Source organism: Chelonus insularis, unplaced genomic scaffold (assembly GCF_013357705.1).
Source record: "Chelonus insularis isolate UGA/USDA-ARS -01 unplaced genomic scaffold, ASM1335770v1 contig_139_pilon, whole genome shotgun sequence".
NCBI lineage: Eukaryota > Metazoa > Arthropoda > Insecta > Hymenoptera > Braconidae > Chelonus > Chelonus insularis.
In genome coordinates this window covers 2,170,588-2,184,992 of record NW_023276379.1, presented here as the reverse complement: position 1 = coordinate 2,184,992, position 14,405 = coordinate 2,170,588, and the positions used below count along the sequence as shown (strand labels likewise).

Genomic DNA, 14,405 nt, shown 5'->3' with positions numbered 1-14,405 from the left:
TAATTGATACTGTTTTTTAATAATTATAGTAATGATGATAAGAATAAAAATAATAAATAACGTCAACATTGATTGTATCAGTTTCCTTCGTTATCGACTTAAATATTGTTAGCATCAGTCAGTTAATAGAAACGTCACACAACGCTCTCTATTGTTTTTATTATAACCTAAAATAATGAGCGTCTGCGCATGCACAAATGTGGCTGCAGCATTCGTTGTATGGTTAGTCACCAGTATATACGATTGAGCATAATCTTTTAATTACGTCAATTTTGTGATACGTTTAATATTATTATCAGTGATTATTGTCGTTAAGAGAAACATTTTTTAATGAAATCGATAACTTAATCTATTTTTATAGATGCAGTAAAATAATATAACGAAGAAAGTGATAAAAATTGTTCATTCAGTGAAATCGATTTAGACATGCACCAAACAAAGTGATTGTACAACTTATTGTTCATATCGTACATTATTATATTAAGTCAAGGTCAATTTTTTTGTAGTGTATTATTTTCCTCAATGTGCCAATTGTGATTTATAAAATATATATTGTTTATGATATTAATTACAATGGGTATTGGCTTAAAACCATTAGAATTTACTGATTGTCTAACAGACAGTCCGTATTTTCGTGAAAATTTACATTATCATGAGCGTGAATTAGACAAAACAAGCCAACAAATAAAACGACTTGTTAAAGAGGTCAAGGATTTGTTAATTGCTGCTAAAAGTAAGTTTATTCATCATGTTTCATTCATGATTATTTACTTGCACATTTGCACTTCAATACACTTTTAATTATATACTTATTTATTGCTATAAAAACTAGAACACAAAAAAAAGATTCTTTTAATTTTCTAATTATTTCAATTTTGGTGTGTTAAATAAACTAGTTATCCAGTATATATTGCTTCCCTACCACTTGATTGCTCGTTTTGTATATATGCATGATTTTATTAATTTATTAGTATTATTATTTTTAATAATATATTATTCATTTTGATTCAATTAGTAAGTATAACCCTTCATTAAATGATATGCATTTGTAAGAAGTTGTATCCGGCAATAAAAATAGGATAATGTAACAGTCTCAGATGGTGTATGAGTTAGAGATAAGTAAAAAATTTGTATAATTTTCCAAGATTTGTCTAGAGCCCAGAGAGCATTTTCAAAAACACTTCAAAACTTTAGTTTTGAATGTATTGGAGAAACACAGACTGAGGACGAAATACATATATCTCAGAGCCTTAAGGAATTTGGTAAACTTATAGCATCAATTGAAGATGAAAGAGATAACATGGTAAGCAATTAAGGAACAATATCTTATGTTTAACAGCATAATAAATTTAATACCAACATAATACAAGCCATTTTTGGGTTTCAATCATCTTGGTTACTATGTAAATATGTTAGTACAAATAATACAATCAATTGAAGAATATCATTCAATTATCAAATGATATTATTAGTCAAATAATTGTGCATATTTATAACCACTGTTATAATTATTATTTTTATCATTAAAATTAAGTTTGATATTTATTATTATCTATATAATTGTTCATAAGATAGAATATTTTTCTCTGACAATCATTTATATATATAATATTATTTTTTACAAGTTTCTTTCGTAGTGATCTGCAAGTAGAAATTGCAAGTATTCCATTCTACTGAATGTGCTTTTATTATACACTGTTTTCTTGTTTATGTTTTTGCACAACTATTGAGTTGTTAGATTTAATATTTTAAAATTTCGGTGCAATTTCGTACTCTCATTAATTCACACTATTTTCACACACATATTTAGTCAAATACAAAAAAATTTACATTATAATTAATTTATGCTTAATCTCAAATTATAATAAATTGTAGAGATAGTAGTTATTTATTTGGATTTATTTTCAGCTTGAACGTGCTTACGATCAAATCATCTTACCTTTGGAGAATTTTAGAAAGGAACATATTGGAGGAGTTAAAGAAGGAAAGAAAAAATTTGAAAAGCAAACTGTTAAATTCTGTCAAAGTCAAGAACGCTATTTAAACTTATCAACTAAAAAACAAGACAATGTGCTTCAAGAGGTAATTCTTAAATATTTCAGATTAACATCATTTTATTGATAAAATTTTTTTATAATTATTTATATTAAAATTTATTTATTATAAATACTTAAGATTTTGTATCTAATTTTCTTAGGCTGATGCTACACTTGATATGGCAGAGCGACACTTTTGTCAAGCTAGTTTAGAGTATGTTTTTTTGTTGCAAGAAGTTCAAGAAAGAAAAAAATTCGAATTTGTTGAAACGGTAATTACATAAATTTTCCACGATTAATAACAGCAACTGATTGTTACATACAAATAATCAAATCAATTTATCAATGTAGCTGTTGAGTTTCATGTTTGGATGGTTGACTTTTTATCACCAAGGACACGAAGTTGCAAAGGACTTCAAACCTTATATGACAGAATTACAATTGAAAATACAAAAGGTAGATTGTATACATATTATTATTATTATTAATTAAATTTTTAATAACGAATTAATAAATTCAATAATAATTGAATTAATCAATTAGTATTCAAAGCTAATTTGCCATTAAAATAAGTATTTATGCAATAAATTTAATCTTTTATGATTTATATTACTTAATTCAATAACAGCATGTAAAAAAGCTTATTAATCGTTTTTATATTTGTGTGTGCCTTTTTGTACAAGACTAGAGAGAATTTTCTTGCCACCCGGGATAAAACTGAATCACTTATGAATAAAATGAAGGACATGAAAAAGGTAATTTTTTTTATTAACATTAACAGTTTTCATTTTTAATCATCAATCATTTTAATTGTTATTAACATTATTTCATGTAGATAGATAAAATATTAATATTGTTGAATTGTTTTACAGTCTGCAGTTGAAACTGGTATAAGTAAATTGAATTCCCGTGAAGGATATTTATTCCTTATGGAAAAGAGTAAGTATTGAATTCATTTTGAATTATGATATTAACATATTAATGCTCAAGTATATCAAATATATTTCTTATTTGATAGAGGCTTTTGGTGCAACATGGACAAAGCAATATTGCACATATCAAAAAGACAAAAAAGAATTTACAATGATACCATATAATCAATTAACTGGGAAATTTGTAAGAAAATATTTTCATTAGAATTTTTTTTCTGAGTAAAACTACATATGATTAATAAATTTATATTTTTTCAGAGTAATAAAGAAACACTAATATTAGCAAGTTGCATTCGTCGTATGTCTGATACGATTGAAAAACGGTTTTGTTTTGATATTACTGCTGTTGATAAGTAAGTTATTACCCTTCATACATACGCTTATAGATTTATCAATAATATTTAACAAATAATAATTTATTTATTATTTAATATTTAAGACCAGGTGTTACGTACACTTTTCAAGCGCTATCTGAAGAAGATAGACGACTTTGGATGGATGCAATGGATGGAAAAGAACCAGTAAGTTCATATGATAATAAAAAATAGTTATTCACATAATAAAAATATAAAATAAAAATCGTTAGTTTTTCAATTTACAGGCATATTGTTTACAAGGTTCATCCATAAAATCTGAAGAAAATATTTTAGATGAAAATGGTTATGCTTTTGTAGCTAAATGTATTACTGCTCTTGAAGATAGAGGTTGGTATTTGTATAATCTTTTAAATTTATTATAAAACACGCATACATAAAAATACTTGTAATGATATTCAACTATTAAAACGATTGAATTGCTGATAAGTATTCTTTCGGTAGAATTAAAAAAATTTTTCTAATCATTATTAAAATTAAATTAATAACAAGGTTAATAACTGTTTAAAGATAAATAACAATAAGTTAGTTTATAAAAACTTTAATATTAACGTAAAATTAATTTTAGGCTTGGAAGAACAAGGACTGTATCGTGTAGTAGGAGTGGCATCGAAAGTAAATAAATTATTATCCATGGGATTGGATAAAAGGAAATTAGATAAACTTAATCTTGAAGATAAATTTGAGTGGGAGAGTAAAACAATCACTAGCGCACTTAAAACTTATCTAAGAACATTATCCGAGCCAATAATGACATTTCGCTATTACAATAGTTTTATAATAGCTGCCAGTAAATATTTTCAATAATTACTATTTGAAATGAAATACCTACTAAGAATAATTACTCATACTTTTTTATGTTTAATTTTTTAGAATCTGAATCAAGAGAATCACGTATACTTGATATACACACTCTTGTTTATCGATTACCAAAAGCTAACTTTAATATTTTGATGTTACTCATCAAACACCTCCGAAAGTAAGTACGAATTTTTATTCGTATCATGTTTTAAAAATAATTTCATTTATTTATTCCAATGTTTTTTAAATTATAATTTTATTTCTAGTGTTGCAAATAAATGTGAAAAAAATTTGATGACAATTGGAAATTTAGCAGTATGTTTTGGACCTACTCTATTACGTCCTGAGGAAGAAACTGTAGCATCAATTATGGATATTAAATTTTATAATATCGTAGTTGAAATATTAATCGAAAATTATGAAAGAATAGCATCCGGGCCACCACATGAATTTACACGATCTTCCCAAGTTTCATCTCAAAATTCAATAAGCGCATCAACAACAAGACTTGATCAAGAAGAAATTCAAGGTGCAACTGGCAATGGGAATGCTATTAATCGATATAGTATACATACTGCTATTCCAGTTTCCCACTCTCATGTAAGAATTATCAATAATCCTTTTTAATCAAAGAATCATTGATAAATATTAATTATGAATTTTATTTTTTATTTTAGCTCGTAACCAGGTCTTTTTATGATGGTCCATCTGTTGTAACAAAACCAATACCTGATGATCGCAATGGTGATTTAGAAGATCTTGAGCATGGAATTCAACGTCTACCTCTGTATTCTGACACTAGAATAGGTCGAGGAAAATTAACTAATTCAAGTTATATATATCATTCAACTGATAAAGGTATGTTTTTTTGTTCAATTACACTATCAGTGAAATTAAATATAAACCATTTCCTATTTCTTACATAACTTATTATTAAAAAAATAAAAAATATTAGATAATATTAGCAATTAAATAATATAAAAATATAATTTATTTTCAGTACTTGGTAGTGGTAATACAAGTAGTTCAAGTGAATCAGTATCATCAGACTCTCATCTTTTTACGTCAGACTTACCATTAAAACATAAACGAGGACCTATGATGGGTATGCATTATCCATCTGGATACGCACAACGTAGTAATCCTTCAATATCTATGTAAGTTTATTGTACTAATAAGAAAAAAATAATATATTATTATAATTATTGTAATTATAATTTTAGGTCTAATACTTCTCCAACAAGCGGTCGATCGAGTCCAGGACAGACATCAGGGATATGGAGAGTCCGAACTCTTTATGCTTGTATGGCAGAAAATGATGGAGAGCTTTCATTTGAGCCTAATCAGATTATAACAAATGGTAATTATTGATATAAATAAAAATATAAACTGTTTTAATAATTTTTTCATATATTTTATTAATTTCATTTTACGTAATAGTTAAACCATCACTTGAGCCTGGTTGGCTAGAGGGTACTTTGAATGGAAAAACAGGACTTGTACCAAAAAATTATGTGGAACAACTACCCTAATAGCGAGTATACCAAAGACATAATTATTATTATACAAGCGTTTTTGATATATTTTAAGAAAAAAAAAAACATTCCTACAAGTATTTATTTATAAGGTAAATATAAGTTTAAAATTATCGTGTGATGATTGTTAAGAATTTTGATAATTAATTACATAACATGTATTTAATTGATGGGAGCACAATGAGCCCAAAGAATATATACGTTGACTGTATATAATTATTAAGTTCATACTGATAGTTTGATATTTTATAAATGATTAATTTTTAATAATTTATATATTAATACAATTATTAATATATTTCGAATGACTTTTAATATGTAAATATGTTGTGTATATACATACGACATATTTCATTAAATAATAAATTCAATAGGCATTTTAAGATAAATATATGAACAACATATGATCTATGTTTTATATCATATTCAATTATTATTATTATGTTCATTATTATTATTATTTGCTATAAAATTAAGAAAATATAGAATTAATTTATGATAGATATATCACAAATCAATACATACCACTGACATGATTAAGATTCATGATTATTATTATTCATTTTAAGTAGTTATTACTAGTTAAAGCGTTTAAATCTGATTTCGGAAATATTTAATTATAAAATAATTTAGAATAATATTAAATTGAAATAGCTTAACTTAATGCACATTTTATATTTATAATTGCTCAATGTACACACTAAATGCCAGCATTGATGATTTGTCTGAATTTTGTTGAAAAGTTTCGCTTAATTTATTACATTATACATATCAATTTAAATTAAAAGCTTGTAAATAATGTTAAAATTGTGTCTATTGTGAGCACTTTGATAAAATAAATTTTTTTTAATAGTCAAATCAAGTCATTAAAAAAAATGCTAATCTTATTATTTTACTAGTTATAATGACCGATTATGGCAATTACTTTAATAATTATCTTCCCCTATCTAAAATATAATCTCACTTATACAATATATATGTTCGATAAAAAATTGGTCTGATTTGATATTTAAATTTTTTTACATTTGTATCTTGTATGGTTTTGTATTCGAAATCTTCATGAGCACATTAAAATATATAAAATTAATTCTATGAATCTTCAGGTTTTGAATTTTTGTTATTGATATTATTATTTAACTGTAATAAATGAACTTCCATTGCTAAATTTCCAGCTTTAAGAGCATTTTGTTCTACACTACTCCAAATTGTACTCATAAATATTGAATAACAAAGTACAGCAGTTATTACTAGTCGTAAAATATTTAACCCAATTAAATATCCCAATGTTGTAAATGATGAATCTATACCCATAGAGTACATTAATGGTACTATTAATATAATATTAGCTATTACATACCAAATACGTTGTCTTCTAACATTTTTTAATGATGCTTCGCAAATACTTAAAGCTTCTTTTATTTCTGTTCTTACATCACATTCTATTGTTTGATAAAATCCTGAAAACAATTGATATATTTTGATTAAAAATAATTATAAACAAACTTCTAATTTTTTTAAATTTATTTCAATAGTAATAATTATACCTTTAGTAATTTTTAATTCAGCTACGACTGCTTCATGATCAGAATAACTAAAGTTTTTATTAGGAATTCGCTTTGGAAAAGGTTGTTGACAACTAATTACTTCTACCTGTATAAAAAAATTTTCTTCTTTATCTTATCTTGTGAGCTTTATTGTCAACAACAATGAAGCTTGATATTAAATTTTAGAAGAACGCAATTACCTTATAGTTCTGTGAACCAAGATAAAGAATATGATCAATTCTTTTTCCTTGAGGGAATTTTCTAGCAACTCGTTGTGGTGTATAACTATTATTGGCACATTCATTGGTTCCAATATCATTATTAATTGTTGAGCAAGCATCAGCCAGGCCAGCAACCCCACAAATAATTCTATAAGCTAAATCATTAGGACTTGTATTAAGATCACCACCTAAGATTACAGCATCTGCTCCACGTTCTGTCATTCTAATAAATTGAGCCATATCGAATGCTTGAAGCACTCTGTGAGCTGAATACTCATCATGTTGAGGATTATACTCTGCATGTAACTAAGGTAGAAATAAATAACAAATATATTATAAACATAATCAAAAGTTAATGGGTTGATTATTATAATTAATGACTTACATGAGCTACATAAACATTTATATTGGCATCATTGACTTTCAGTCTACAAAGGCCAACTCCTTTTCCTCCAAACCAATCTCCATGATGTATTTTATGAGCATATCCATTCAAAGACCACTTATGGAAAATCACATCTTGAATTGGAAACTTTGTAAAGAGACAAATTCCGGAGCCAAGGACACCACTGATAAAGAGTTATTATAAATATCTATTATTTTATGTAAGATTTTATTTACCATATTTACCTATAAAAATAATGAGAATAAGGCAAAATGTTTAGAATTTGGTTTTTAATTAATTCATAATCCTTAGCAGACCATACTTCTTGAAAACAGACAATATCGTAATCCCCTGATAATAACTGATCAGCAATAGCTCGCATTCTTTGGACTCTATTTCGTGATACATATGGTATACCCCTAGAGTATAGAAAATAAATTAAATATTTTTATTATCAATTTATATTACATAGAATTAATTACAAATGTATGCTTTATTTTACAATATAGATAATTTATGAAAATAACTCACCAACAATTGAGAGTTAATACTTTTAAATTAATATCCATTTTACTAAATGCTTTATAAAATTTAACTTTAAAATATGTGAACACTTTAAATTAAAATTTAAACATAAATGTTATTTAAATTATTGACAATATTTTGCATTGTTACTTATTCATAATATCACATGAACAAAAATCGAAATGAAAAGTTTTATCAGAAAATGCCAACTCGGACATTCTATATACTAATCATCACATTAATGACTATTTTCATTAAAATACTAATAAATGGTGCGCGTTGCATGAAAACAAGTCGTATTTACTTTGATACCCGAAGGTCAATTGATACAAACATTTCAGTGCATAATTTACTTTTATTATTTATTATAGGACTTGTTGAATAATTATAATATTATTTAATAATATTAATTAATAACATACATTATTGAATAGTTTGATGTTATTTAAAAAAATATTAAGAGGTTAAGTTGAGAGTAAAAAATAAAAATACTTGTGATAACTAAGTAAATAGACAATCGAGGAGGTGTATAATGTACGTGTCTGTTAGAAAGAGTTAACTTGATGAAATTACAGTGTCACATTACTTAAGTGCTCAGCAAAACGTGAATTTGGTGCTTAATACGATTGAATGTCAACGAACGGTACTTTCCTTTGAAAATTACAACGTACGAAATACTAGTTAAAAAATGTGTCGTATGTGTGAAAAATGAGTTAAAAAGTATATTGAAAAATATGTTAATTAAATATTAGGGTTTTTATCCAGCAGAAAATTAGCATATCTATTTTACAACAACCGAATGTAAGTAATATTTTCGATAATCTAAATACATAAATTTTATATTTTGGAGTTCGAAAAATGAATTACTGTAGATTCAATTGTTTAAATATTCAACTCATATGATTGATCATACAATTTATTTTGAGATTTATCTTATAACTATATGAGTAATTAGTCCATTTGTGTCAATTGACAAGTTCTATACATCCGAATTTTAATGCCCTATATGAGCATGAGTTTTAATTAAAATTGTCCTACTTCACTTGAAACATTAATTTAATATTTTCTAAAATTTTATGTTAATTCATAGTGAATGGTGAAAATAATTAACATACAATAATCTTATTGTAACTTTAGGTAAATAAAAAAATGCTATGGCAGCCTTAGAGCCACATAATAATGAAGATGATGGAAATCCTGAGACTGAATCAGAAGCCAGTAGTCTTTATCAATGTGGATCGGTTATTTCAACCGTACCTGATAGACATGGATTTTTGGGAGGATCACAATATAGCCCTGAAAGGTTACAATCAATTTATTTTCCTTTAATATGCATCAAATAAATCTACAAGATGAATTTACAATGCAAATTTTCTTCTAACGATGTAATGTATTAATTAAGAAATGATTCAACTAAAAAATTACTTAATATGGATAATTTTTTTTTTTAGAAAGCAAGCAATTCCACCTGAAGTAATTCTAAGAAGAGAGAGAAAATGGATTCGGATGCTAAATAATTGGAATAATTTTATGTCACATCATTATCGAAAAGTAAGAGAAAGATGTAGAAAAGGAATTCCGCCCTCAGTGCGACTTAGAGCGTGGTTAAATTTATGTGGAGGGCAATTATTGTTAAATGAAAATCCACATTTATATGAAGAACTGATAAAAAGACCAGGAGATCCTAAATACATTGAAGACATTAAAAAAGACCTACATCGACAGTTCCCTCAGCATGAGATGTTTGTTGACAATGGCCCAGGCCAACAAGAACTATTTCAAGTGTTGAAAGCGTATTCTATTTTAAATAGTAAAGTAGGATACTGTCAAGCCCAAGCGCCTATTGCAGCCTTTCTTCTAATGCATATGCCAGCGGTCCAAGCTTTTTGGTGTCTTGTAGCTGTATGCGACAAATATTTAGTTGGATATTACAGTCAAGGAATGGAAACACTCCAGAGAGATGGTGATATTCTTTTTGCTCTTTTGAAAAAAGTTTCTCCGGTTGCCTACAAACATCTCGTAAACAATATTTCTATTCAAATTATGCAATCTACACACCTATATATTAATTATAATTCAACTTATGACTCATCATTTTACAGAAAAAACAAAAGATGGAACCATGTCTCTACATGACAGAATGGTTTTTATGCGTTTACACAAGAACATTACCGTGGGAAAGCATTTTACGAATTTGGGATATGTTCCTATGTGAAGGAGTGAAAATTATCTTTAAAGTTGGACTAGTATTACTAAAAGGATGTTTGGGAAGGACATCACTTGTTAAACGATGCCCTACAATGTATGAAACCCTTCAAGTATTGAGGAACCCCCCTCAAGAAATTATGGAAGAAGAAGCACTAGTTTATCAGGTAAATTTTTCAAACTAATTTTAATTAAATATTTAGATATGTAAAAATAAATATTTTATTTCCTTTTCAAGATTATGAGACTGAATTTGAGCGAAGAAGACTTTGAATATGAACATCAAAGGCAAGTTATGAGAAGAAAGATGAAACAACAAAAAGATCAATCTTCCAATACTATTCCTAATGGAATTGAATAAAGATCGATGCTCTATTATTAAACAATAAAAAAGACAACAAAGTAAAAATTAATATCACGGGCGTGCCTTCCATGCAATAATATGTAATAAAATGTGTAATATTAAATTATAGAGTAGTAGACAAAGATTAACATAACTATTACTAGTATGAGAAATAATAAAACTATTTATCAACGGTTCACGCACATTCCCTGTATTAAATAAAAACTATACATTGTAATAATTTAAAAAATCACATTGGGATAATTATTTATATATAAATATTCACAATTATCTCTATATTTAATATATACTGTAATAAAGTATATTTATAACTGAATTCAATTTGACAAAAATTTTTTCATTGTAATCTACTAATTATTAAGATTTTCTTTTTTTTTTTAAATTGTGTACGAAGTATTTGATATGTAACCAGTCGTATTTCTGAATAAAAAAATTTTTATCATAATGTTTTTCAAATGGATACTATCTTTTAAGTTAAAATAATTATAAAATATCATTTACTCTGTCACCTTGGTTGCTTACCTGGTGAAAGGTATTAATTATTAAAAGCCCTGATTGAAGACATAATTTATCGATAACATTCTTAAAAATAATGGATGGATTCTTAGTTATATAAATTGTTTTATTTTAATTTCACTAGCAGAAAGCAATACTGTACAATTAAAAGAATCATATAAAAAGAAAAATCCGTATTAGCTAAAATTTTTTTTTTTTTTAAATTAATCATTAAATATTCATCAATGTTTTCGATTTTTACGTGAGCGCCCTGTTTTAGGTTTTGATGTTTCGGGTACGATGATTGTCCCTGCAGCAATCTCATCTTTTTCAGCTGAATTTTCTATTTGTTTTTGTGCCTCTAAGAAGAACATTAAATCTCTTATTTGTTCTTTCATATCTTTTACCTCTCCCTCTTTATTATTTTTATACTGTGTAAACTCGTCTTGTAATTGTTTATACTTTGATTGCCAAGAAAGTTGATTTTGTTCAAGAGCTCGTCTCAATTCTTTTTCTTCAGTAAGTTCATTCTGAGCTTGAGATAATTTACTATTGACACTTTGAAATTTTTTTTCTAATGTTTGTTTTTCTCGATTAAGAACAATCAGTTTATCCTTAATCATGGAATTTTCTTCTGAAATTAAATTTAACTTTTCTCTAAGTTCAGATATTTCTGAAGCTGATCTTTGTTCAATTCTATTTAAACGATCTTCAAAGTATTCTCGTTGTGTTTCTAATTGAGAAGTAAGCAAATAAGTGAATTCTAACTGAACGGCATCAACTTTTTCATCTACTGCTGCTCCTTCACCTTTTGAAGGTTCATGGCCTTCTACCATTTTACCATCTTTGTCTTGTAGTAGACGATGTACAAAATTATCTCCCACATAATCCCAAACTCTATTATTACCTAATTGCATTGCATAACAATGATGTGTTTCTCTGTAATGTTCAAATGCATGTCCTTGATGATAACGAGAACAACCAATATGACCGCAAATTAAACATATCCACAAGGCATCATTGCTTGTGTCTGCAACTAGATAAATTAAATTTAATTAAATTAATTGTCTTTAATTTCTACTTGAGTTGCTGACTTACCACATTCCATACAGTGACTGTCTTCGAGAGGCTCTGGAGTTTGTGCGTAACGACAGACAGGACAAGAAATGTCACCCCATTTAACTAAGCAACTAGAGTGAAATGTATGATTACATAGAATTGTTAATATTCCATCAACACTCTCATCCATCCGCTCTAAACAAACTGGACATGATGGTAGTTCTGTGTGACCAGCTAAAGACATTCCATTATCAGCAACTTCTACTCTTGAGACAAAAAACATGTGGCAAATAACATCGGGCTCCAAAGAATTATAGGGTGCTCCATTAAAAGTCTCATAAAATTGTAAGGCGGCTGCCTGAAATATTATGTCCAAGAAAATATAAATAAAGGAATATCAGTCGTTGACATTATTTATTCTTTTCAATGTCAACATGATAATACTTACAGATGAACGCATTGTTATGAGAGCCATGTATTGATTAGGATTATTATCACGTAAAATTCGAAAATGCTGGATATCTTGATGACAAGCAGCAGTAAATGTTAGAAGATCATGACAAGTCATTGTAGCTGGAACCGCCAAAATACAGAGTGTATGACTGCGATCAGCTGCATGATGTAATTCTGTTCGTTCACTAGATTGAAAATGATTTTACAGTTAATTTAATGCAATAGCTTATTTTAAATAAACTAAAATAGAATACATCATTACTCTTCTTTAAATAAATGAAGAATTCCTTTAGTAACTTCTACAAATGGATTTCCAGAAATAAATGTTATTTGTTCAGTTGATGGAGAGGAATTTAATTGAACACCTTCAGATGCAACAGCTGGATTATTAGAAGATGACGATTCTTCAGAATTAGGTCGTGGTATAGAATGAGTTTTTGTTGTTTTTTGAGAAGGTAGTAATGAAACAGAACTTTCTGAAACATTAGCATAACTTTCAACTGTAATATTTTTAGGTTCTCTACGACCTCTAATTTTTTTTGTAGCCATCGTTCCTAAAAATAGATATACATTGATATCAAAAAAATAAAGCCTTCAAAGTTATCATCGAAGTAAATGCCATGATTGAATTGTTTATTTATTTACCTGCGGTTTCTTCTTCTTCAGGATCTACAATTTCAATGCGAATAACGCAAAGTGAAACGAGAATGAGAGAAGACATTACACATAGCCCATAAAATATCGAATCATTTTACGAAATGTCTTGATATTGATTATTGTAAGCCATATATAATTATTTTTTCGAATGTAATATCTAAAAATTCCGTCAACTTTACTTGGTTATTACAGTGATTTGATAAATTGATAGATACACGAATTAAGTGGATTTAGATTAACCTCTAACGTTCCGGAATATTGTAATTATTAAAGTAGTTCAGATCCCGTCCGTCAAAAGTGGCTGATAAAATATTGAAAAAATTATTTTTGATATAAATTAGAGCAAATTTACATAACTATTTTTTTTACTATTCACTAGATTCAATCTATTTTTTTTTTTGAACAGTGTTGATTAATATTCAATATATTTAAAAGTGTAATCATTTAATTCTAGTAATTCAAACAAAGTATAATTTTTTAAAGCTGTTCGAACATACTGAAATTGTTTTTCAATATCATTTGAAGCTTCTTGAAGAGTCTGTGATGGAATATTTTCGTATGATAATATCCAATCATCCAATTTCTCAAAAATATCTTCCAACAAAGACACTATTTTTCCAGGTGGAACATTTTTATCAAACTTTTTATTGTTTTCTATGAATTCAATAGCATTTTGGAAATTCTTGATCACTTTATTGTACTGCATCGCTTCAATATTATATAATTTTGATAGATCTACCATTTGTTTATTTAATTTTAATATTTTTTGATAACCATCACTCTTCGACAATGATGTATTTAATCTCTCTTGTCGTAAAT

The 14,405-nt window shown here is 27.0% G+C and overlaps 4 protein-coding genes across 6 annotated transcripts; 2 read left to right on the top strand and 2 right to left on the bottom strand.

Annotated features, from left to right (window-relative positions):
• Nucleotides 1-211: 211 nt before the first annotated feature.
• On the top strand, nt 212-6,067 carry Graf (GTPase regulator associated with FAK). Of its 3 annotated transcripts, none has more exons than XM_035096505.1 (18): nt 212-733; nt 1,146-1,303; nt 1,909-2,082; nt 2,198-2,308; nt 2,388-2,492; nt 2,720-2,791; nt 2,909-2,975; nt 3,055-3,152; nt 3,227-3,321; nt 3,408-3,489; nt 3,570-3,672; nt 3,911-4,132; nt 4,216-4,321; nt 4,410-4,743; nt 4,821-5,001; nt 5,144-5,300; nt 5,367-5,503; nt 5,584-6,067. In XM_035096505.1, exons 1-18 carry the CDS (start codon nt 559-561, stop codon nt 5,673-5,675), a joined length of 2,469 nt encoding a protein of 822 aa, XP_034952396.1. In that variant the 5' UTR covers nt 212-558; the 3' UTR covers nt 5,676-6,067. The 3 variants fall into 3 exon arrangements, with proteins under 3 accessions (XP_034952396.1, XP_034952395.1, XP_034952397.1); XM_035096504.1 differs by having other exon boundaries at nt 3,555-3,672; XM_035096506.1 differs by lacking the exon at nt 2,720-2,791 and having other exon boundaries at nt 3,555-3,672.
• A 253-nt stretch (nt 6,068-6,320) lies between these two features.
• Nucleotides 6,321-8,687, bottom strand: nSMase (neutral sphingomyelinase). The gene is made up of 6 exons (XM_035096510.1): nt 8,360-8,687; nt 8,074-8,247; nt 7,829-8,012; nt 7,423-7,749; nt 7,223-7,328; nt 6,321-7,135 (listed from the first exon to the last, which is right to left on the bottom strand). Exons 1-6 carry the CDS (start codon nt 8,395-8,397, stop codon nt 6,768-6,770), a joined length of 1,197 nt encoding a protein of 398 aa, XP_034952401.1. The 5' UTR covers nt 8,398-8,687; the 3' UTR covers nt 6,321-6,767.
• A 58-nt stretch (nt 8,688-8,745) lies between these two features.
• Nucleotides 8,746-11,328, top strand: wkd (whacked). The gene is made up of 5 exons (XM_035096511.1): nt 8,746-9,154; nt 9,491-9,656; nt 9,805-10,372; nt 10,456-10,725; nt 10,797-11,328. The coding sequence occupies exons 2-5, from the start codon at nt 9,508-9,510 to the stop codon at nt 10,917-10,919; spliced, it is 1,110 nt and encodes a 369-aa protein (XP_034952402.1). The 5' UTR covers nt 8,746-9,154; nt 9,491-9,507; the 3' UTR covers nt 10,920-11,328.
• A 198-nt stretch (nt 11,329-11,526) lies between these two features.
• LOC118074935 (BRCA1-associated protein) lies at nt 11,527-13,858 on the bottom strand. The gene is made up of 5 exons (XM_035096509.1): nt 13,575-13,858; nt 13,192-13,483; nt 12,925-13,114; nt 12,516-12,834; nt 11,527-12,453 (listed from the first exon to the last, which is right to left on the bottom strand). The coding sequence occupies exons 1-5, from the start codon at nt 13,648-13,650 to the stop codon at nt 11,660-11,662; spliced, it is 1,671 nt and encodes a 556-aa protein (XP_034952400.1). The 5' UTR covers nt 13,651-13,858; the 3' UTR covers nt 11,527-11,659.
• Nucleotides 13,859-14,405: the final 547 nt, after the last annotated feature.